The sequence below is a fragment of the Heterocephalus glaber genome, unplaced genomic scaffold (assembly GCF_053883595.1).
Source record: "Heterocephalus glaber isolate CG9 unplaced genomic scaffold, H.glaber_assembly_v1.0 deba00000071, whole genome shotgun sequence".
NCBI lineage: Eukaryota > Metazoa > Chordata > Mammalia > Rodentia > Bathyergidae > Heterocephalus > Heterocephalus glaber.
This window is the reverse complement of record NW_028258137.1, coordinates 28,629,871-28,653,692: the sequence shown is the minus strand read 5'-3', so window position 1 is coordinate 28,653,692 and position 23,822 is coordinate 28,629,871. Positions and strand designations below refer to the sequence as shown.

Below are 23,822 nucleotides of genomic sequence, written 5' to 3'. Positions count from 1 at the left end.
TGGTTTGTGCTTCTTCCTTGTGGCCACTGTAGCAAACTTACACACTCGGCAACCAGAGGAGACTCCTCTGGTTACCATGCTACCTCCGGCAAGCTTCTAAAAAAAAAAAAGTTCCGAAAGGACTGGGGACAAGGATAGGGCCAGAGCAGCATCAGGTTTTATTAAATTGTTTTCCTACAGAGAGGAGTGCCTACAACAGGGAGGCCTTTGTGGTCTTGTTTTGGAAATCTGATATCCTTGCCCTCCTTGTTTCAGCCCCGTCTTAAAGGAAGCAGGTGCTGATGTCCTACAAATGATCCCCCTTTCGAGGGTCCCCTAGTGTAGGCTGGAATCTGGCCACGCATAATGATGCTGTCCCATACTTGAGGTGTAACGTTCAATCTGGAGTCACAGGTAAATTGGCACCGAGGACCTGGGTGCAAAAGCCAGATGCTTCTGGTACTCCTAGCGCGCATGCGGGACACTCCTACCCTTCCCCCCACTCCCCCACCCCGAGGGGTGGGCTCGCACCCGGCAGCCCAGCAGCCTAGGGGCGGGGACTGGTTGTGGGGATACCCAGGGACCAGAGAGGGAAGTGTGTTTTGGTGCTTGGGGTCAGAAAGGGCGGGGTGCTGCTTTGTGAGGAAACAATTTGCAGACTGGTAACTGGGAGACAACCAGGACGTGCGCTCAGGGGCCTTCAGAATCTGAGATAGGAATCCGGGTCTCCAAAGTGCCCAGTACTCGGGACGCCGCAGCAAACCCAAATATGGCCGCCGAACTCGAGCTCCGGGGCCGCGGCCGAGACTCGGCTTGACGTACCGGCCGCGAATTACATCAGCCCGCGCCTACGTAGTCAGCCCGCCCCTCAGCCGCCTAGTTCCCAGCGCTGATTGGGCCACGTTGGTCAGTGACCTCTGCGTCAGCCAATGGGCGGCAGCCACAAAGAGTTCTGTCTGCAGACCTGGGCCACCGGGCATCTATAAAAGGTTCAGGAGACGGGGTTACGCGCCCCAAAGAGGTGAGCTATCGTTGCTGATTTTTGAGCGGTTGAGACACCCTCTACCTGACATCTCGGAGTTTAGCAGTGCCCATAGCGCCGTGGACATGGAATCTGAGCCCAACTCGGAGCCGGTCACGCTCCTAGTGAAGAGCCCCAACCAGCGTCACCGCGACTTGGAGCTGAGCGGCGACCGCAGCTGGAGCGTGGGCCACCTCAAGGCCCACCTGAGCCGCGTCTACCCCGAGCGCCCGGTGAGAGGGGCCCCTAGGGATGCCACGTCCACCTCCGCTCTCCCGTAGCCTCGCCCTCCCCCGGCCGCCCCCCGATGGCCTGTACCCGCCTGGTCACCTTCGCAGGGCTGTGGTCCCCGCTTCCTGCCCTACCCCAGTGGTTGTCAACTCGTTCCAAGCCGCCTTCACTCCTTCCCGATGGGCTCCTGACCTCTGTCACCTCGCTTCCCCACGATCCTCAAACCCCAAGGCCGTCACCCCCTGGCCCCACTCCCCAAACCCCTCCCTCGTCCTCCAGATGTGGCGTCCAGCCTTAGCCAAACCAGGGAAACAGCAGTTTGACCTTGGGTGAGTCATTTCACCCTCCATGCCTCAGTTTCCCCCAAACAACTAGGAGTGCTAATGAGGCTTTCATCTCCTGGATAGAGATTTTTTGTAATGGTGCGAAAGGAGTTTTCTGAATGTAGCCTCGCAGCGGGGAGAGGAGAGTCCCGGTGTCCACCCTAGGCTGGAGAAACAGAGTGAGAGCCCAGGTCCCACGCCCAGAGCAAGACGTGGCTCTTGCCCTGCCCGTCCACCTTCCGCTGGCTGCCCCTCCCTGTCGCGCTGGACTCGAGTCATTGCTTAGACCCAAAGAGGAGCCCTGTGTACATTTTAGCAAAGGGCGATTTAGGAAGGAAGCAGGCAGGAGGAGTCGCTCCGAGTCTGGTTTTAAGACTTTGGTTCCTGGATTAGGGAGACTTCCTCGCTTTGTTTTGGTGGACACAGCTGTCAGCAACACCCTGAGTGAACACCGCCCTTCCTCCCTCCCTCCCAACCACGTGACAGGCTGTGCGCTGGACCTTTCCGTATTTACTTTGTACTCTGATATTATGTAAGTGACAGCAGTGTTTTCTGCTGCCCACGATCACACAGGAGAGGGCATCCGGGCAGCAGAAGGGGGAAAATGTGCATTCTTATCTGAAGTGCTCTAGTCTGCAGTAATGAATGTGTCAGTTTAGTTTTGTTCCATATTGTCTAGAATGTAGAAGTGAGTTTTCCCTCTGAGTTGTTGTCCTGGGCGTTCCTTATTTATTGGATCAGCTTCCATTCCAGTGCCCTGTAGAATTCACCTCAGCACTGGTGCCAGCGAGAACCCAGGTAGCCTTGTTGCTGGGAGAATGGCTGTTATGGGCACAGTGGACGTAGTTTCTGGTTGCATCATTTGTAAAAGGCCTTGTTTGGAGTTTTCCTTGAGCAACACCACTCCAGTTTCTTGAGTCTGAAGACCTAGATTGTAAATAAAAGATCTTTCAGGTACACAAACCTATGGTTAAAAATTGCTATGGTGGAGACATTTTCTGTCGTATAAAATGGTATAATGTGAGAGTTCTTCTTTATACTAGTTGTCTGCCTAATATATTTAATTTTTTTCAAATCAGCCTTCTAGGTAAGGGCTGCCAATTCAGGCCTTGGGGAAACAATTCAAATCCAGAGGGAGCTGTGATTTTCAAACCTTTTTTTGGTGGTTGACTCCACATTTACAACAGTGTCTTGTGAATTCATGGGTATAACATTTACCTGTAATGTCAGTCAGTCAGAATAGTAGGGAACACAGCATTCAATATATTTTTTACACAATGTATTTTGTACACAGTGTCAAAAAGTCCTAATGTTAAGAAGTAAATGCAGTTTTAAAAAATTTTTGTTTTAAACAGGCTGCTTCATAATCTCAGACTATTTGGTGGGAGTGGCTCGTTTTATGCCAAGTCTTGTGTAATTGATTATTCTGGCAAGAGCAATCGGACAAGTTGGTCTCCAGTGTATTGACTTTGGTGTTCATCATTTGAAACTATTATTTAAAGTACAGTTTAAAAGGAGTTAGAATAGTTTTTAAAGTGAGCTTTTTATAAAAATATGTGGAGTCAGTCCCCATGACTTTAAAGCCACTTTCACAGCAGGCACTTTGGATGACTTGATTTCTCACTTTCCCCCCTTAATTTAGGGTTACTAATTCTTACAGAGTGATTGTGTGAACTGTTACCCACACGTCATGTTTATAACTACATTTTCATGTCAAGAAATCCTCTGTGGGGCTTATGTTTAGAGTTGCATCATGCTAATGAGGCAGTGTTTAGGTGGTTTGGGTGAAGACCCATCACGGAAGTCTTCTAAGTTTTCTCTAAGGTTAAAACAAATTTTATAGTTAGTTGCTAGGAGCCCCAAATACAGTTTGGGTTTTTAAAGAAAAAACCAAAAACAATTTGGGTTTTTAGTGGCAGAGAGCAGTCTCCCTGGGAGTTAAGTCAAGTATGTTGCCATAGTTTTTGTGGACTGGAGATAATTTGCCATTCTATATTTAATTGCACGTTAGAGATCAGTTTAAAGTTAAAGTACTTTCTAAATAAAAGTTGTATAATAAGTGAGGTCTTTCAATTTTCCTGTGATGCTTTAGGAAAACATACATATCCAGATTATTTGCATGAAACAATTCCTTCTGTGTTTGGAAACTTACACTAAATGCTGACTTGTGTTATTTTTGTTTTCTACCATCAGCGTCCAGAAGATCAGAGGTTAATTTATTCTGGGAAGCTGTTGTCAGATCACCAGTGTCTCAGGGACTTGCTTCCAAAGGTACTTAGTGTCACTTACACATTAATTTTGGAATGTTTTAAAGCACTCTGCCAGGTTGAATTGCTAAGGTCTTAAGGCATCTCTTTATTGCTTTTAGCAGGAAAAACGACATGTTTTGCATCTGGTGTGCACTGTAAAGATTGCTTCAAAAATGCCAGAAACCAGCACAAAGGTATGTACTTTCATGATTGTAACAGTTTGTGTCTTCACATATTCAAGGGAGGAATAAAGGAAGGTAAAATAAAATTCTTAACAAAGGTTTTATAGCTTTTTTTTTTTTTTTGGTACTGGGGATCAAACTCAGATCCTTGTGCTTGTGCAACAGGCAGCGAAACCACTGAGCTAAATCCCTGGCGCATTATAGCTTTTTACTAAGTAATATTTTGTTTCTTCCTGGGAGTGTATCAGGAATTAGAAACTGTGTTACCAGCATAAGGGAGAGCTCCCGGTAGTGATAGTAAACTGTTCATTGGCACTTGTGGGAAAGTGGAGTTTACCTTACACTGACTTCTGGGATATGATCTGACCTATAGTTACTGTGCATCCAGAAGACTGAACTAGCAGGGCACTTGCAAATGGGTTCTTACTGAATTTGGCACAGAGCAAGTTTCTTCTAAGGAACCATTACTTTTTAATAAAGAGTAAAAAAGTGAATATATCTTTCTTTTGAAATTTTTTATCACAATATTTATTTGAATAAGAAAACGCCGGTTTCTAGTATGTGATCTTAAAGACACGTTTTACAGTTAAAAGCACTTATTTTCAATTCATAGCATTTATTTGAATATACGGTATTAATCTTCTAATGTGGTGGTAACTCTAAATTTGTATTATAATTGTGCTTCCCAAAATATCTGAACATCAAAAATTCCCTTTCCTTAGGTTGTTAGCTGGGTTGTACTTATAAATCTTGGTCAAATTTAATTTTGAGAGTTAGTAAGTTTAGTTTATTGGATGTGTAGAGCACCAGCAGGATGCCTTTCTACCGATGATAGCTTCCTTGGAAACTGTAAGCATAGTTACTTTCAGAAAAAAGTCTCAATTTTTTATGTATACCCAGCCTCACACATGCTGGGCAAGTGCTCTCCCACTGAGCCACATCCCCAGCCCTAAAATTGAACAAATTTTAGAATAGTTTTGAAGTAACACTAAATCTACTTAATTTTCTAGGCTTAGGGGTGAGGGGGGACATACACCGTTCACAGCAGAAAGATTCTTTTAGCCCAATTTCAGATAGTTGCATCAGGTCCTTTGTTCTGATGTCCGTATCACGCTTAGGTTGCAGAATCCACAGAGCAGCCCCACGGACCTAATCAGGGACAGTATCTTGGGGATTCCTCAAGCGATGGTTTAAGGCAAAGGGAAGTTCTTCAGAACCTTTCTCCCTCTGGATGGGAGAACGTCTCAAGGTGAGTGTTAATAGAGAACCAGGTTTATTCAACAAGTCTCTCATTTGCATCAATTTAAGAATAAACTGCGTTTACACATGTATAATCAGAGAGCGTTAAGATGTGCGAAGTTTTGCTTTATAAAAAGCATCACTTTAAAGATAACTGTTTACTTTTTCTTAATACATAGCCTTTTAGAAACATTTTTAGAAAGAAAGAAATGCATGTATTGAAAATATAAGTGTTTTAGTTGGCCACGTAGGTGTTTCCCATTGTGCCCTCTACTTGACTGGTCTCACAGTAGGAAATCAGCCCTGCTGCAGAAAAAACAGCTGTTTTAAGCACTGTGCAGCTGTTTTGCTGAGTAGCTTTGTGCTTTCATATCATAACAAAGGGAGATGAAAGGTGAAGGGGCCAAGTGAAGTGTTTTGCAAGGACTGTGTTGGAGGTACTAGGGGAAAAGCCATTTCTTTCTTTTTTCTTTTTTTTTTTTTTTTGGTACCGGGGATCAAACTTGGGTCCTTGTGCTTGCGAGGCAAGCAGTGGAACCACTGAGCTAAATCCCCATCCCGAAAAACCATTTCTTCAGCACAATTAGAGCTTTTATCTTTAGAGCAAAGCCGGAAGTGATTACATGTGCTTATGTTCAGATTTTATAGCTCCTGGAGCACCTTGTTATAAAAGTACTTTGGGGAAAAAGTAATATGCTAACTACAAGTTAAAATTCTGTAACTCTTGAGTTCTCCTATCATTTTCCTCACAGTTTTTACATTTGACTTTTAACCCAGGTGTTAAGGAAGGAGTACTTTTTCTCCTTAAGGGAAATTTCAGTTATACAGAAAATTAGAAGGAGCTATGTGGTGAATTTCTACACTGTCATCTAGGCTTAATAATCAGTTTTGCCACACTTGCCTCATCTATTGCTCTTTTTTTTTTGAGACAAGATCTTGCTATGTGGTCCAGGCTGGCCTTGAACTCACTATGTAGCCCAGGCTGGCCTCAAATTCACTGTAATCCTGCTGTTTCAGCCTCCTAAGTGCTGGGATTACAGACATGTGCCATCACACCCGACTTTTTTTCTGTAGCGTGGTCTCACTATGTAGTTCAGGCTGGCCTTGAGCCCACTATGGAGACTGGGCTTGAACTTGCAGCTGTCCTCCTACCCCAGCCTCTTGAGTGCTAGGGTTACAGCATGTGGCACTGAACCCAGGTGCTCCCTTTGGAAGTATTTAAAAGTAATTATCAGGACCAGGGATTTAGCTCAGTGGTTTTGCCGCTTGCTGCACAAGCGCAAGGACCCGAGTTTGATCCCCAGTACCAAAAACAACAACAACAACAAAAAATAAAAGTAATTATCAGATATATTGTCTTTCCACCCCTCCATACTTCAGTATATAATTCCAGAAACCTTTTAGTTATCATGCATAACAATACCAATGTCATCAGGTCCAACAAAAATTTTAAAAGACCTTTATTGTCTCATTTCCATGCACTGTAACTTTTTTAAATGATCAAACACAGTATCATACAAAGACTTGTTTTGGAATTCCATTTTAGAATACTGGTTAAATGACTGTCAGCATATACACTGGATAATTGAATACATTATTGGATAGAAAAACAAAACTGCCTCCCTTCTTCTAGTGATACAACTAGAGAATTGAATGCTATATCTCCTGCTTGAGTTTCACTATATATAAGCTTGTTGATTTCATTTAATAAAATTTATCGAACAGCTGGCATATATAACTTTGCTTAAGGATGTGAAGTACCCTTCAGGGATGCCTGCATAATCTATAATCTTCCTGCGATTCTATTATGACTTCACTTTTGTGGAGTGCTGCCAGAGGAGTCACTGCTGAAGAGGCACAAAGCCCAAGATGACTCCTGTGTGCCTGCTGCAAGCAGGTGACAGCTGTTGCTCAGTTGAAAAACCATGAGTTTGGCATCGAACAAGCCAGGTGTCCAGTGCAGCCCTTTTCTTACTAGCTCAGTGGCCTCATGCAAAGGCTATGTCTTTTATGACTCTACTTGGGCTCCTCTCTAGAATGGGGGTGAGTTCCTTCCTCACAAGATTATTAGGCTCCCATCAACCTATATAGGACACCAGATGGTCAGTAGTTATGCAGGAGGTACCACGTGCACTCCTAACTCTCCCCCAGTTTAAATTCATATCAAGAGATGGGAAAAGCAGGTATTGGGAGGAGGGGAGAGATTTCTTTCAGGAAAGACTTTGTGGGGAAAACAACTTTTGAGCTGCTTTCTAAAGGATGATTGGTGGATTTAGGCCTGCAGAGAGACTCAGCACATCAGAATGGGATGGGGATCTAATCACCTGGAAAGGTTCAGCTTGTTTGTACACCTGTGCATAAAATGTGCAGCAGTCCCCCTGCTGATGGCCTGATGAGATCCTAGTGCAGGACAAGGCTCTTGTTTCCGGTGGGTTCTGGACTGTGGTGGGAAGGACTTGTTATGTGGTACATCAGACAGTTACCTAGCAGGTAACTGCCATAAGGCTTGTTCTTCTCTCTGTCCTGATTTGAATTCTGATTATAATTTAGTTTTCAGTTATTTATACTCAGCCAACTCAAGTGAGTTGTTTTGTTTTAATCTGTGTATAGGCCTGAAGCTGTCCCGCAGGCATTCCAAGGTCTGGGGCCTGCTTTCTCTGGCTACACAACCTATGGGTGGCTGCAGCTCTCCTGGTTCCAGCAGATCTATGCACGACAGTACTACATGCAGTAGTGAGTCCTTTCTGCTATCCTGGGTGTGACTGTGATCCCGGGAACTTCGGGAAATTTCATCCATGCTGTAAAGTTCAGGGTGGAGGCATGGATGTATTCTTACCAGTCATTGCAGAGCCTGCCCTTCATGGTTCTGTGGGTGGGGTAGAGTATAAATGATAGCTGCTACTTGCTTTATGGATTGATGCCTTGGTGCTTCTGTCTGATACATAAGTTAATGCCTTTATTTAGAATATGTTATCTCCTTTTTAACTTGTGGCATCTTTAAAGTTGCGTGAAAATTTTAATTTGCTATGCACTATAATTTTATAGTGGCCTTGATATTTAACTCCAGGTGAAATTTACCATTGGCTTGTAGATATGACTATTGGTAAAGAAGTTCTTCACTAAGCTGAAGAGAAATCAAGTGTAATATACTTACCTAAAATTGTTAATAGTAAAAGACTCCTGTACAAATGAGGTCACAGTCTTCAAAGTTCTTTGCTCTCAACAGAATCTGCCTCTATTGCTTTTATTTTAGTTTAGCTGCCACTGCGACATCAGGAGCTTTTGTCCCACCACCAAGTGCCCAAGAGATACCTGTGGTCTCTACACCTGCTCCAGCCCCTATTCACAACCAGCTTCCTGCTGAAAACCAGCCAGCCAATCAAAATGCAGCACCTCAAGTGGTTGTTAATCCTGGAGCCAATCAGAATTTGCGGATGAATGCTCAAGGTGGCCCTATTGTGGAAGAAGATGATGAGATTAATCGAGATTGGTTGGACTGGACCTATTCAGCAGCTACATTTTCTGTTTTTCTCAGTATCCTCTACTTCTACTCCTCCCTGAGCAGATTCCTCATGGTCATGGGGGCCACCATTGTTATGTACCTGTAAGCAGATGGTTTCTTTCCTTTTTTTTTTCTTTTTCTGCAAATTACACTATTCTGTGACTCAAATCAAGTATAGATTTTCTGTTTTGAGTAGTCTTCAGTTATTGAAGGTTTGTTTAAATTGTATGTTATTCTGGCACTTTCTGGGCAAGGAATTCATGGCTTGGTTGTGTATTCCCCAGAACACATTAATCATGTGCTAATACAAAAAGAATATTCTTTTTTCTTCTAGATAAATTAGCTCCCAGCCTCACAAACCACAACAACATAACCATATGGTATTTGTTTTGAATAAGAATATGTTTGTCTCTATCAATTTATAGCTGCCTTCCAGCATGAAGGTCAGGCAGGGTTAGCATAACCTTGAAGGGCCAGGGAACCTTCGCAGGCCTGATGTTTGGCCCCAGCTGTGGAGTAGGACAGTATTTCCCAATTGGGGATTATTCTACACCTCCCCTAGGGGACATTTGGCAATGTCAGGAGACATTTTTGGTGGTCACAGCTGCCACCTGCTAGAGGTAGAACAAGAGAGGCCGCTTAATTTCCTGCAGGGCACAGGGCAGCTCCCACAGTAAATATCCTGCCCAGTGTGTCACTAGTGCCAAAGTGGAGAAAGCCTGGCCTGGAGTGACAGATCTGTGTGCTTGAAACTGAATTTTTTCTTTACAATGCAAATGGATTTTTATTTTAGTTTTTAAAAATAACAAATAGGGACATATTTAACATAACAGATATCTACAATCACTGTTAATATCTTGTCATGTTTGTTTGAAGACTTGAATTTTTTTTTTTGGTACTGCGGATTGAACTCAGGACCTTGCACTTGCGAGCCAGGTGGCAGAACCACTGAGCTAAATCTCTGGCCCTTGAAGACTTGAATTTAATTAGATTTTCCAAATAAAGCTTTTAGTCAGTTTTTCTGTCGTCTCTAGGATCATATATGTAAGTGACCAAACTCGGGTCCTTTTTATGCTATGATATATATATCTCTCTATATAGATATCTATATAGAGAGATATATATATCTTTGTGTGTGAGTGTGTTTTACCTGCTGTGTTCAGGTTATCGAGTATAAGGCTTAGTTCAGATAAACAAGCATCGACTAAGCACCTACTGTGTGCCAGGTGCTATTTTGTTACTGATGAGTGAAACACAGGCCTGTGCAAAGGTCTCTAGACAGTGTGACAGTTGGCTCTGCACATGTAGCTAATAGGGTGCTGCAGTGCTTAGAGGAGCAGAGCTTCCATTCTTGCATAGAAGACTGTGTTGGGTAAGATGGACAAATTATGTGTTTCTTTTAAAGGCACCACGTTGGGTGGTTTCCGTTTAGGCAGAGGCCTGTTCAGAACTTCCCCAATGATGTTCCTCCTCAGGAAGCCGTGAATCAGGACCTGAACAACAACTCACAGGTATGGAGCCTCTGCCCGAGCCTGGGCGAGCTGCAGGTGCTATGGCAGGCTCTCCAGTCCTTAACTTTGAGATCTCCAGCTGTATCATTTACCATTGTATTAGGCTAGGGATTTTGTGACTTTTTTCAATTTATTCTTAGAGTAGCAGATATTTTAAAACTTTGAAGATGCCATAAAATCCATCATGTATTTTGCATATGAAAGTAATGTTTTTCACCCACATTTTGAGATTCAGTGATCGATAACTGTGTTCTATGATGGAAACTGCTAATGGATAGCTATTCTTTCTTTTCTTTTTTTTTTTGGTACTGGGAATCAAGCTCAGGACCTTGGTACTTGTGAGGCAGGCTCAGCACCACTGAGCTAAATCCCTGGCCCCATTCTTTCTAATTAAGGATTGGGTGTGTAAGCACATCTCAGAATAGATTTCTTGGAAAATAACACACAGAAACAGAATTTTTATAAGTCACATTAATGCATGATTCTAAAGGATATACTTTAATAACAAAAATTATCTTTGTATTACGTTTTTAGAACTCTGGTTTTCCATTGTTTTCTTAACTCAGAACTCCTAAAATTAGAATATCTATATTTAATGAAGTAGTTAATTACTAATTTAATAATAGTTGAACATCAGGAACTTAACGTGCTCTGATACTTGCTGCTCTGATACAAAACTGCACAAAGGCATCAGCATAGTCATGCTGTGGAGGCTGGAGAAGAGCTTTTGGTAGGGGAGGACATCATTCCCAGGGCCAGGATGACCACTCTGGCTGGTTGCCGTATAGTACCAGGCCCAGGAACTTAGCCTTCCCTCTCTTAATGTTACTTGGAAGTTCATCATGGCCCTAATTGCTTTCTCCTTGTGTTTCACTACCTATAGGAAGGCACTGATTCTGAAGCCGAAGACCCCAACCGCCTCCCCCCAGAGCGGGAAGTCCTGGATGCCGAGCAGACCAGCCCTTCATTTATGAGCACAGCATGGCTTGTCTTCAAGACTTTCTTTGCCTCTCTTCTTCCGGAAGGCCCTCCAGCCATAGCAAACTGATGGCACTTGCACTCTCAAGGCTAGAGGCATGGACAGGCATGGGCTAGAATGTCTGGCCAGCTGGATTTCCCCACCTGGACACAACATGACCCGGAGTCATTACAAAAAAACCATAAGGATGATATGCTTTTGTGACCAAGCAAAAGCAGAAAGACAGGAAGCCATGATACAAAGTGATGAACAAAAATACCCAGGGCTTCTCATGTCTTTATTCTGAAAAGCTTTAATATATACTGTATGTAGTTTAATAAGCATTGTAAGTACATGGCATTAGCTGTCGCATGTTTTTGCCTGAGGAACTTTCCCAGATGTGTGTCTGCATGTATGTTTGTACATAGAAGTCATAGATGCAGAAGTGGTTCTGCTGGTACGATTTGATTCCTGTGGGAATGTTTAAATTACACTAAGTGTACTACTTTATATAATCAGGGAAATTGCTAGACATGTTAGCAGGACTTTTCTAGGAAAGACTTATGTATAATTGCTTTTTAAAATGCAGTGCTTACTTTAAACCCAGAGGACCTTTGCAGAGGTAGAAACCGTTGCTGGGTTTTTGTTCAATAAAGTTTTGCTATGAATTACTATGGCAGGGACTCCTGTTATCCTAGCACTTTACCCTGTGTCCATCGTCACTGGGTAGTTAACAATCACATTGCTAACTTTTAAGTAACTTGAATGCTTCTTTTATAAAAGGTCTGTTTCTAACAGTAAAGAATGATAAGGCAAGGCCATTAAAGTTTTTCTTTTCCCTCCCCTCCCCTCCTTTTCCTTCTTTTTTACTTTTTTATGCTAGGGATCCAACCCAGGGCCTTGCACATGCTAGGCAAGCCCATCCGCCACTGAGCCTGCACCCCTGACCAGGCCATGAAAATTTTAATTTACTAAGACTACACCTGTAGTTTGCTCCCATTTCCTAATTTAAACATTACTGACTTATACAGGAACCCACCAGAGTTAAAATCTCAAAATATAAAAAGTGCCAAAAAGTTTCAAAAAATAGCATGCCTCAGGAACAGAGCAGCTATAAAAAGGCAGAGATAATATTGACAAAGTGTAAAAAAATGATATCTGCTGGAAGGAAGATGAGGCTTGAGATTGGAGTTTTAAGAGATTTATGGGCAAGAAAGTGAGTGTGAAATGAAGTGGGTGTAAAATGAAAGGGTTTGGGAAGCAGGAGATAAGCATCACAGCAGGAGCAAGGCTCAGCCATGCTTTTGCCTGGTGGCAAACAGAATTAGGTCTTGGTGTTTGAAGCAAGCAACCATTAAGAATTCATAAAGTCTTGGGTGGGAAAGCCTATTGCTTTTCAGAGGTGAAGCCATCACCCTTTGGCAAGAGGCCTGAGCCCCAGGCAGCTGGTGGTGCCCTCCTCCTGTTTCTTTAGGAGTAGAGCCATCCATCTCTCCCTCCTGAGGTGTTGGTTGTGAGAGTTAAAACTCCGCACTGCATGGCCCCAAAACCTATAGTGCCAGCCACTTTTATATCCCTTCCACTAAAATGTTCTAGGCCATGAAATACATGGTTACCCAGAATCTTGGCTTTTACAAGGATTCCACTAGGAGCATCCAATGGTGATATTTTGCATGTTTCTAATGTCCAGTCATGCCGTGGCCAGCCAGTGTGCTCTACTCCTGGAAATAGTCACCAGTGCTGTTATATCTAATCAGATTAGAGAACCAATTTCAGGAACCCCGGACCAATTCAGCAAACTTGTCCTTAAGATTCTGTTCCTCTGTGATCATTCTTGTCACCAAAATCTGTATCAGTCACATCCCTACCAGTGAAGACAGAACAAGTAGGATATACAGCGGTACCTCAGTTCATGAATGCTTTTGTTTGCATATAATTTGTTTACAAACGGAAGCATTTGGCAATATGTTGGTTTTATTTGCGAACTCTGGATTGGATGATGAACACGACTGTGGCCATCTTTGCCACATGAACACAAATGGGGCCGTGTTTTCCAGAATTGTGGTACAAATTTCATGAACTGAGGTACCACTGTACAATAAATAGTGTCCCCTTACCTGTGAAGACGAGTAAGACCCTTCCTAGTAGCAAACCCATCTCATAACCAAGATGGCTAAGTGACTAACGGGCAGGAAGTGTCCACAGTGTGGTTACTGTGGACAAGGGAATGATTCACTTCCTAGTGAGATGATATGCAATTTCATCATACTACTCAGGCTGGTGTGCAATTTAAAAACTGCAGTATTTCTAGAATTTCCATTTAGTAGTAATTTTAGTAGTACTAGTAGTAGTAGTAATTTTTAGATCATGGTTGGCTGTAGACAACTGACACTGTGGATAAGGTGGCCTACTGTATTTATATTTTCTGCTGAGTGCAAATGATTGGCTTATATGACTGGGGGCTGGCTAGGCAAGTGTGAAATCGTAGGGCAGGTGGGAGGAACTGATGGTTCAGTGCCCAGACCTAATTTCTTTCCTCAGGGAAACCTCAGCTTTGCTCTTAAGGCCTTTCAATGAGAAAAGGGTGAGCACAGGGCTTCACATTCCCAGCTCAAGTTCTCCAAAAATGACCTGAAGTCCATATCTGCTGCAAAAGAAGCCCTCATGTCCTGAGTATCTGCGGAGCAGAGGTTTCTGAAAGTCAAAGCCAAAGTCTCATTTGGAAGTGCCTGAATTACAGCACAAAGCAAATTTTCAACCTTGCAGGTGTCTTCTGGATATTAAGGATGTGGGATAATGGAGAAGGAACATAAAGTTGGCTCAGGCTGAATTTATTGATGTGGGCTCACTAAGCAGAGATTCTCAATTCAGTACTTTGGTGTGAAGGGTTAGGATGGGCTCTAACAGTGGCCAGTAACTTGACTGGCTGAAACATGGACCCAAAGGTAAACTAAAGTGGGTTTTGGAGCAAAGCCTGCTGTCAGTGTGAGAGACAAGCTTTTGACTCGCTACTGCACCTTGTGGAGACTGAAGTCTTCTTAACCATGGACCACTAAGTTGCCATGACCTGAGTTGCCTGCCCATCATAAACTGAGCATTAGCTGACTTGTCAGGCCATACAGCTGGGTGTTCCCAGCGGTACTCTGTTAGTGGAGTATATACCATCAGGCTCTGAAGGTACAGGTTACAAGAAGTGCCCAATGCCCATGGTCTCCACCCCTGCTACACTGCCTTCTCCCTCCTGGCCTGCACATCTGGCCTCCTGGGGAATTCCCTATGATCACTGCCAGAGCAAGGGAAGACTCAGCCCTGGTTTATGGACAGTTCTGTGTGGCAGGCAGGCACTACCTGAGAGTGGACAGCTGCAACACTATAGCTCCTTTGTGGGACGTCCTTGAAGGACAGTGGTGAAGGAGAATCTTTCTAGTGGGCAGAACTTTGAGCAGTGCATCCGACTGTACACTTTGCTTGGAAGGAGAAATAGCCAGATGTTCAAATATGTACTGATTCATGGCCTGTGGCCAGTGGCCTGGCTGGTTAGTCTGGGATTTGGAAGGCAATGATTGAAAAACTGGTGACAAGAGGTCTGGGAAAGGGGCATGTAGATAGATCTTAAGATAGGTGAAGAATATAAAAATATTTATATCCAGTGTGAATTCTTTTTTTGGAACTGGGGATCAAACTCAGGACCTTGCACTTACAAGGCAGGCACGGTGCCACTGAGCTAAATCCCCGGCCCTCCAATGTGAATTCTTACTAAAAGATAACCTTAGATGAAGAGGCTTTTAATAGTGGACAGGAAGCCTTGTTCTATGGACACCTGTCATCCTCCTTCCCTTGCCACTCTAATCATTGGCCAATGGACTCATAAATAAAGGGCCATGGTGACAGGGATGAAGGTTAAGCCTTGGCTCAGTGACATGGATTTCTGCTTACCAAGGCCAACCAGGCTACAGCCACTGCTGAGTGCTCGGTCTGCCAGCAGCGGAGATGGGTGCTAAGTCCTTGATGCAGTCCCATTCCCCAGGGTGATCAGCTAGCTCCTTGGTGGCAGGGTTTTTACATTGGACTGCCTCCATTATGTAAAGGGAAGCATTTGTTCTTATCGGTATAAACAGTTTCTCTGGCTGTGGATTTGCCTTCCCTGCATGCAAAGTTTCTGTTAAAACCATCATCCATGAGCTTTCCCAAATGCTTTGTCCATCACTGTGGTATTCCACATAGCATTGCTTCCAGTTAAGGAACTCGCTTCACAACAAATAAGTGTGACAGTGAATCTATGTCCATGGGATTTGCTGGCTTAGTATGTTCCTATTGTACCAAATTGAACAGTGTCCACCAAAATGCATCGTTATCTGAAATCTGTCAATGTGACTTTATTTGGAAATAGCATGTTTTTGGAGATAATTAAAGTTAAGATGAGGTCATGCTGGATGACTTTATAAGAAGGGATTCAACAATGGACTAATGAAGACAGAGGCAGACACCAAGGCTACATTCTCATCAGCCAAGTAGCGGCAAGGATTCCCAACAGCCACCAGATGCCAGAAGAGGGAAGAAAGATGATTCTCTAGAGCCTTCTTCCCACCTCTTGATTTCACCTTCCAGCTGCTAGAACAGTGAGAAAGTAAGTCTGTTACATCACGGCCCCTCCCGCTATTTGTGAGAATTTATTATAGAAACCCAAAGAAATGAATGGAAGTGAATATCCTGATGCAGCTGGCCCAATGGAGCCATGTGGCAGCACCTTGCAAGCTGGGACAATGTCCTCCAGGAGGCTGTGTATCCTCTAAGTCAGCATCTAACATGTGGTGCTGTTTCTCCAATGTCTTTGCTTCTCTTCTCAGCAGCCTTATATTCTGCAGGCCTGGAGGTCTTAGTTCATCTGGAGCACGTTAGATTTCTTGGGCTGCCATAAGAGACTTGCTCAAACAGGATGGCTTAAAACAGCAGAGAGTCCTCCTCTCACAGCTCTGGGGCTTGAAGTCTGACATCGAGATGTTGGCAGGGTTGCTTCCTTCTCAGGGCTGGGTGGGAGGATCTGTTTGGTGCCCTTCCCGCTTCTGGGAGTCGCCAAACTCTTTGGTACTTTTCAGCTTGTAGCTGCACTACTCCATTTTCTGCCTCTGTCACTGCCCAGGCTTTTCCCTCTTTCTGTGTCTCCGTGTCTTCACACGGCCTTCTTAGGACACCAGTCCTTGGATTTAAATCTGCAAAGGCCCCGTTTCCAGATAAGGACACATTCTGAGGTTCTGTATGGACAGGAATTTGTGGAGCGCTGTGTGGCCTGAATATGTCCCCCAAAAGTCCTATGTTGGAAACTTACTCCTCACATTCATATATTGTTGCAGCATTTGGAGGTGGAGCCTTTAGAAGATAACTGGGGTTAAATGAGGTCATGAGGATAGAACCCCAGGATGGAATTGGTGGCTTTCTATGAAGAGGAAAAGGGACTTGAACCTCAGCTTCCTTGCGCTCACTCACCACATGACACCCCCTTTCATGTTACAACAGAGCAACAAGGCCCCTTGATCAGATGCTGGCAACTTTACATTGAACTCTCCAGTTTTTGGGACTGTGACTAAATATATCTCTCTTCTTTATAAACTATCCTGTCTGTGGCATGCAGTTATAGCAACAGGAAATGGACTAAGTCTGGGGACGTAACTCAACCTACAATCTCAGGAAGGAACGCTCCACCAGAAGACACAATTGTCCCAAGGGACTGGGAGCTCAGACAGCTGCCTGTCGGCTTTGGGCTCCTCACACTTCTGAATTGATAGGCCAAGAAGGGAGTTACTCTAGAGGTAGAGTGACCATTGAGAGGAAATCAGGCTGCCACTACCAAGGGAAGTAAGGAAGAGGACGTCTGGGACACAGGTGATCCCTCGGGGTGTGTCTTGGTCCTGCCACACTCTGTTAATAGAGTTCAAGGGAAACTATAAGAGTATGATTCAGGCTGAGCTGCAGATGGCCCAGACTCTTGAGGAAAGAAGGCTTCATGCCCTCACAGATAGGGAGCCACCACTGGCTGAGGGAAAGGAACCTGGGATAGGCAGTGGAAGAAGGTAGTTGTAAATACCAACTACAACCATGTGAACAGTTTCAGAAATGAGGAACGTAATTGTCATGCATTTTTCTTCCTTCTTTTGTTATGAGTATCTTATACAAACTTATATGTATATAGATGTATAATATTTTTGTTTTCTTCCCTCTCTTATCCTTTACCATCTAACATGAGGTGTAATTAATAATTACCTCCCCAGATTTAAGCTAGAGGACGTCAGGGAGAAGAGTGACCATCACCCATGGACTTTGTATCCTCTTCTGGGGGACAGGTTGGTGTGTTTCCCAGTCCAAGCAGAACAGTTGTCCCATGTTAGGGAAGAACTAGACTTTGTTAATTGTCTTTATCTGGAGACTACATGTGGCTTATGGAGATGTACGTAGGTGTCCAGGTGACAAAAAGTGGACTGTGAGTGTCAGCCGTGCTCCAGTTGGCTCAGCCCAGTCATCCACATGCTCATCCCGGTATTTGCCATGTAATTAACACCTGCAGCCAGTCTGAGGTCAAGGAGATGGTCCTCGATAACCAGGCCAGGCCTCATCCAATTAGCTCAAAGACCTCAGTGACATAGCTGAGGTATCCTTGAGGAAGAAGCAATTAAGCCTGTGGTCTCTGCTCCTGCTCCTGTCTGGGGCCCTTGCTTGCTGCCTGCACTGCAATTCTAGACCTTCCAAACTATTGACAGCAAAGACACAAACACACACACACACACACACACACACACACACACACACACGCGCGCGCGCCCCTCCTCCTGTTGCTTCTGCTTCTCTGAGAGGACGCTGATGGCTGACTGACACTGTCTTGGCTCTGCAGGTTGTGCAGACCAGCTCTTATGTGCTGACAAACTGGCCAATGAGGGGCTGCTCCAGGCTGTGTCACTTGCTCAGGGTCAGGGGCCTCTTCTGCTGTGCCTGAGACCAAAGGCATATGGGAATCCCCAGCAAGGCCTGAGTTTACTATTCCAGGGAGCAGCCAGGGTGTACTGGCAGGAAGTGGAAGGCTTCATATGGAAGGACGTCACCAGGGTGGAAGTAATAGGATTTAAGAGGCAAGGAGACCTGGGGGGTGGGGTGAGGGTAGCTGTCTCCAACTTGGTGACATCCAAGAGCAGACTTGGCTGCAAACGTGTGTGCCATAGACTCTAAAGAGAATAGGGGAACATAAAATAACAAGAGCTAGGGGAAAAAGTCACGGAAGGAAAAAGGAATCATGGGGCAGGGAACATTTTAGATGGTGGTTTTGGAAAAGAGCAAGTGGTTAGACAGTGATCAAAGCAGGCCTTTGAGGAGGTGACATCTCAATGAAGAACAGAGCAAACCTCAATGAGGAACAAGCAAAGATCTTGGGGTAGAACCTTCCAACTGGAAAGGGCCAGAAGTGCGAAGGCCCTGGGATAGGAATGAGCTTGGCTTACCATATGTCCTGCATGGTGGAGGTGGCTGAAGCTGAGTCAAGAGAACTGATGGGAGATGAAGACCAGATAGAGATGGAACAGATCATGTAGGGTATCACAGGCCAAAGTAGGGAATTCAAGTCTTAGTCAAAGCAAGATGGGGAAGTCATGGAGGGGGCAGTGTAGTCTGATGGCTTGTGCTTTAAGGAGCTGGCGTTTTATGACGGAGGAGAACCCAAGTACAGTCATTTTGGCCAATGACAGAGCACATGTACTAGGACCACAAATAAGACGATGGTCCCATAGATTCTGCTGCCTTAGTTTGCTGCTCCATTTCGTTTTCACAACGACAAAATCTCCTAATACTGCATTTGTCAGAACATGTCCCTGTTAAGTACGCATGACTCGGGGCTGAGGTGCAGGAGGAAGACGCTGGCCAGAAAATGTGAAGGAAAAGGAGGGAAGGGAATAGAAATTTCCGGCCCAGGGTAGGGGTGTGGTGCAGTAGTGGGCGGGATTTAGGGTCAGACTGAGCGCTGGAGCGCTGGGCGAGGAACTGGTGAGCGCCCCCTCGCGGTGGTGCCTGAAGCGAACAGGTCCGGAGTTGCGGCTGAGAGGCGCTGGTCCCAGGAGGCCACCAGATGGCGGGGAACCAACCAGAAGGCAACCAACCAGAAGGCAACCGACCAGTCACATGCTGGGAGCGGCCCGCAGGGCTCGTGCCTGTTTATGAGTTCACATCAGAGCAGAACGAGGGCACTGATGGGGACCCAGGGCTCACACGCAGCCCTGGGGTGTAAAATACAATAGCGACAAACATTCGACTAACACAGATGCTGGCAAGCAGCAACCCAGAGCTCGCTGTAGTAACAGCTGCCCCCATATGAGCTCAGACCCTGGCTGGTCAGGACCAGACACTCGCAGCAAGCCTGAATCCCTTATTTATGTAGGACCTGACTGAGAACTTCCGGTGGGAACCTTTTCTGTATTAGCTACCGCTTTCTTTGTTCCGGGAACCCGGACCTGGCCTTTGTCAGAGCTGCGCCCCCTTCTGGCTCGGGCAGAAGTCACAATATAGTAGAAAGCTTTACAGCCCTAGGTCTGGGTTTCCTTTCTGCCATCTCCAGGACCCAAGGACCTGGCTCCGTTATGGCCACAAGGGTTGTCCCCGGAGAAGGTAGTGTTCTGTGGGGCAGAGAGGCTGGTTTGACCAGCTGTGGGGCCTGAGCGAAGTCACACCACCTCTCGGATCTCCTGCTTGCTCCTCGATGACCTAGCCCTACCACATGAAACCCTGCTCTGCCACCACACGGGGTTCACAAGTCTCCCAGGAAATAATGGCATGCTTTCCAAAGGTGACCCAGACGCCAGACCTTGCTAGAGGGAGGAACACTTTCATTTATCAAACGTGTTATTTTTGAATTTATGAGATGAATGTATTCTTCCACTTAAAATGAGGATATAAAGTTAAAGGGCAAGTCATTCGGAAAGGTTAAGTAAATAAGAGCCCATTGTGTATGCAGAAAAAAAAGACAGAAATAGTGACTGTAGTTCCTTCATGATGGACATGCTAAAAGCGCTAGTGGCTGAAAGGTCTGAATACAGAGCCCATGAAACTGGTTTTTAACATGGGTCAATAGCAACCTATCTGTATGTGTTGTTGGATGCTCCAGGTGTGCATGTGTTGTGTAGGGTTGTGGATGCCTCATGGGCAGAGGCAGGAGAGTGTTGTGTGCAGCAGTGTGTGCAGATCTGTGCGTGTAAGGCCCTCTGCGTGCATGCGTGCACTGGTCTATCGGGGCAGGTGAGTGGGAAGAGCAGTTCTTGGTGTGTCACATTTGACTCGCTGCTGTTAATAGCGACCTAAAGGTGTGTGGGAAGCCATCTTCTCCTGGCCCTCAGCACCGCCAGGAGGGACTGGGCTGAGCAGGAAGTCTGGAGCTGGGTGGTCACCAGACCCCAGGGGGCAGAAGATGGCTAAGAGGAGACAGCATCTGCCAACCTTATGCTCCTCCCCTGGCAGCTGACCCAGGGCCTTCTCAACTCCTGAACTTGGTCATGCAGGGTCTACTCAGAGCATGATGCCAGGTGCCTTTGAGTCCCTCTCTGCCCTGTGTCCATCTCCTCTCCCCTTCTCCAGGCCCCTGAGTTAACCAGGAGCCCCTGGCTGAGGCTTTCTGGAAGGCCTGGGGCCCAGAAGCAGACACAGGGTGGTTGGGACCTAGGGCAAACCCTATGCTTTTATGGGGTGCTGGGGTAAGGGTGTTTCTGGTCCAACCAGGTACTAGTGTTAGTTCCTCAGATGCTGGTGCTCAGTCCTGCTCCTAGAGGGCTCTGTTGGGTCCCTGCCCTGGGTGTTCTGTAGCTATCTGCTGTCCCCGCCTGCAGCCCAATGACTGTTCAGAGCACTTCCTCTCCTCAGGCTCTGCCCTTGCTTGTGAGGAGTGGGTCCCTCTGCCCTCCGAGGCAGGGCAAGAGGAATCCCATGGGCCGGGATTAGCGTCCCAACACCAGCCTGGTGGTGGCAGCAGTGATCAGCAGGAATTCCAGGTCCTTCTTGCATTCCTTCTATTCCCAAATACTTCCTGAGGCCCCTCCTCAGGTGACATTGTCCAGGAACCCACTCCCTTGGCACCCCCATGGGAAGCCCCTGCCCCGGCACCCTTAGCTGACCAAAGCTCCAAGAGCATTTGGCGTTTGTAGGCAGAGCTTCTTCCTGGTCTGGAGAGGCTGAGGAGAAGCCACAGGGTGAAGTAGCTGCCTGTGGGCCAGGGAGCTAGGCTCAGCTCTTCGAATTAATATCCCATCTCATCTCACACCCCTGGGAAGACACCAAGGCCCTGAGGGTCTCTCACTGGAGTACAACCACTGAGTGGCCCAGGTTCAGCTCCCATGCAGCTGATGTCATCCCATAGTTCTGCTGCTTCTTTAGAGACCTCCCAGTGTGTGGCTAGTCTCTACCTGCTCCTGACTAGGGGGGAGCTAGGCACTGTCCAGGGCCCCAAGGGTGATATTATCTCCCTGATGATTGCCTGAGGCAATCAGGTGAACAATGAATGTACTGTCTAACTGGGGTGTTGTCATAGTATCTGCTTTACAGAAATGGAGTCATGTTACAGTCATATTCCTCATCCATGTGTTCTGTATTCCCAGATTCAACCCACCTCAGGTGGAAAATATTTTTTAAAGAGCTTTATTCTTGCTGTTATGTACTATGCAGTCAGGTGTACTGAGATTGCACCTGCATCAAATATGTACAGTCTTTTCTTCCTTATCATTTCCTAAATGATACAGCATCAAAATTATTTACACTTTATTAGGGTATTTCTAGTAATCTAGAGATGATGATTTAAAGCATACAGGAAAATGTACTGGGTTATATGCAAATACTATGCCATTTTATATAAGGGACTGAGTATCTTCAGACTTTAGTATTCACATGGACCCTGGAATCAATCTTCCATGGCTACTGAAGGACACTATATGGACTTCTCTCCTTTTGGGACACTGCAGTGAGTTGAATGATGCCCACCTCTCCAGGTTGGAGCCTAATTCCTGGAACCTGTAAATATTACTGAAACAGGAGATGAGATATGAACATATTATATTTCCCAACCTGATACACTAAGTCTGTGTTTTCTAAAATCAAAGAATGAATTCTAGGAACAACAGAGGTTAAGAGTAGGAAAATATTTATTGAGAGATCAGCTCCTGAGAGTCAGGAGGGGTCCTGAATGGGTAGTTGGGGGCCCCACTTCACAAGGGAAGTTTCATAGAGCAAAACCCATGTGGGTACAATGTGGGTTAAAGCTATGAGCAATCAATAAGGTTACAAGTATAGTCGCTTAGGTAATAGTGATACAATGGGGAAACAAGCCACATAGCAAGTGTGCATGGAGAGAACAAAGACTTTTTCTAGGAAATGATGGGTCCAGAGATCTTGGTCACCCACTGGGGTGACTGATGTCTATCTAGACTTCATTAGGCCCAGTGTTACCTCTTATCTTGTCCCTTGGGGAAGTATGTAGGCCTGGTCATTCTGTCTTTATTTTGAGGCCTGGTCTCCAATGGATGCGTTTCCAGCCATAGTTGTAATGTGTTTTACCTTTGTCCTGACTCAAGGGCTTAGCTGTACCTGACTGACTATTATATTTCTATCTAATTTAGCTGTCTATAATAGTACAATCCCACTGAAAAATAACCATCACATAGGTACAAGGCAAAGTGTTTGAAGGGATACAAACATAAGTGTAAACAGCAGCCATCACTAGGGAGGTGGGTGGAATCATTGGTATTATCATTTTTTCTGTACTTTGTTTATCTGAATTTTTTTCCATAAATGAGCATGAATTATATTTGTAATAAAAATTTTAAATATAGCTAAGGAAAAATATTCACAGGTTGGAGGAAGTAGCTAAAATACAAAGTCAACTATATGAATATAGATAAAAGAGGAAGAATTTTAGAGTCCAAGTAAAGAAATCAGGGAAGCTTCCCAGAGGCAGAGAGGGAGGAAGAAGTCTTGAGCTAATGGGCAGAGCCAAGCATGGCAGAAGGTTGGTAAAATCTGGTGTTGGAACTCCTCCTCAGTGGTGTGCTGATAAAAATTACCAGCAGCTCCTGGGAGAGGGGCAGGAAGCCTGATTTGTAGCCTTTGTCAATTTCTCCGGGGTCAGTTTCAAGCTACCAATGTGATTGATGGCAGGCACTACAGAGTTGGTAAGGGATGAACAGTGGCAGGCCATTAGATAGCTATTTCCAATCTACCGTAGATACAGCAGATGTTGGCAACCCCAACCATACTGAGAGTAATAAACTGCAGTGAAGTAATTGGAAAGAGCCAAGTGTTGAGTATTAACTTTGGGGTTTTTTGTTGTTGTTGTTTTTTGGTACCAGGGATCGAACTTGGGTCCTTGCACTTGTGCAGCAGGCGGCAAACCACTGAGCTAAATCCCCAGCCCTTAACTTTGTTTTTTTGTTTTCTTTTGTTTTTTGTTACCAGGGATCAAACTCAAGACCTTGCACTTGTAAGGCAGGTGCAGCACCACTGAGCTAAATCCCTGGCCCTTAACTTTTTTGATTTTAATAGAGTGCATTCCACTGTAATGTGTATAATTAAATTTCTAATAAGAGCTATGTTTAATAACCGGCTTGCAAAACTCCT

The 23,822-nt window shown here is 45.1% G+C and overlaps 1 protein-coding gene across 2 annotated transcripts; it reads left to right on the top strand.

The window, feature by feature from the left end:
• Positions 1-781: 781 nt before the first annotated feature.
• On the top strand, positions 782-11,871 carry Herpud1 (homocysteine inducible ER protein with ubiquitin like domain 1). 2 transcript variants are annotated; one of them, NM_001308515.1, is made up of 8 exons: positions 782-1,233; positions 3,748-3,825; positions 3,923-3,997; positions 5,104-5,234; positions 7,835-7,957; positions 8,478-8,828; positions 10,132-10,237; positions 11,121-11,871. In NM_001308515.1, the coding sequence occupies exons 1-8, from the start codon at positions 1,087-1,089 to the stop codon at positions 11,283-11,285; spliced, it is 1,176 nt and encodes a 391-aa protein (NP_001295444.1). In that variant the 5' UTR covers positions 782-1,086; the 3' UTR covers positions 11,286-11,871. The 2 variants fall into 2 exon arrangements, with proteins under 2 accessions (NP_001295444.1, XP_004843245.1); XM_004843188.4 differs by having other exon boundaries at positions 933-1,233; positions 3,926-3,997; positions 11,121-11,867.
• Positions 11,872-23,822: the final 11,951 nt, after the last annotated feature.

Coding starts and splice junctions, on each gene's coding strand:
- Herpud1 (NM_001308515.1), top strand. CDS start 1,087: ATGGAATCTGAGCCCAACTCGGAGCCGGTCACGCTCCTAGTGAAGAGC. Junction 7,958..8,477: donor CGACAGTACTACATGCAGTA/GTGAGTCCTTTC, acceptor CTTTTATTTTAG/TTTAGCTGCCACTGCGACAT. Junction 8,829..10,131: donor GCCACCATTGTTATGTACCT/GTAAGCAGATGG, acceptor TTTCTTTTAAAG/GCACCACGTTGGGTGGTTTC.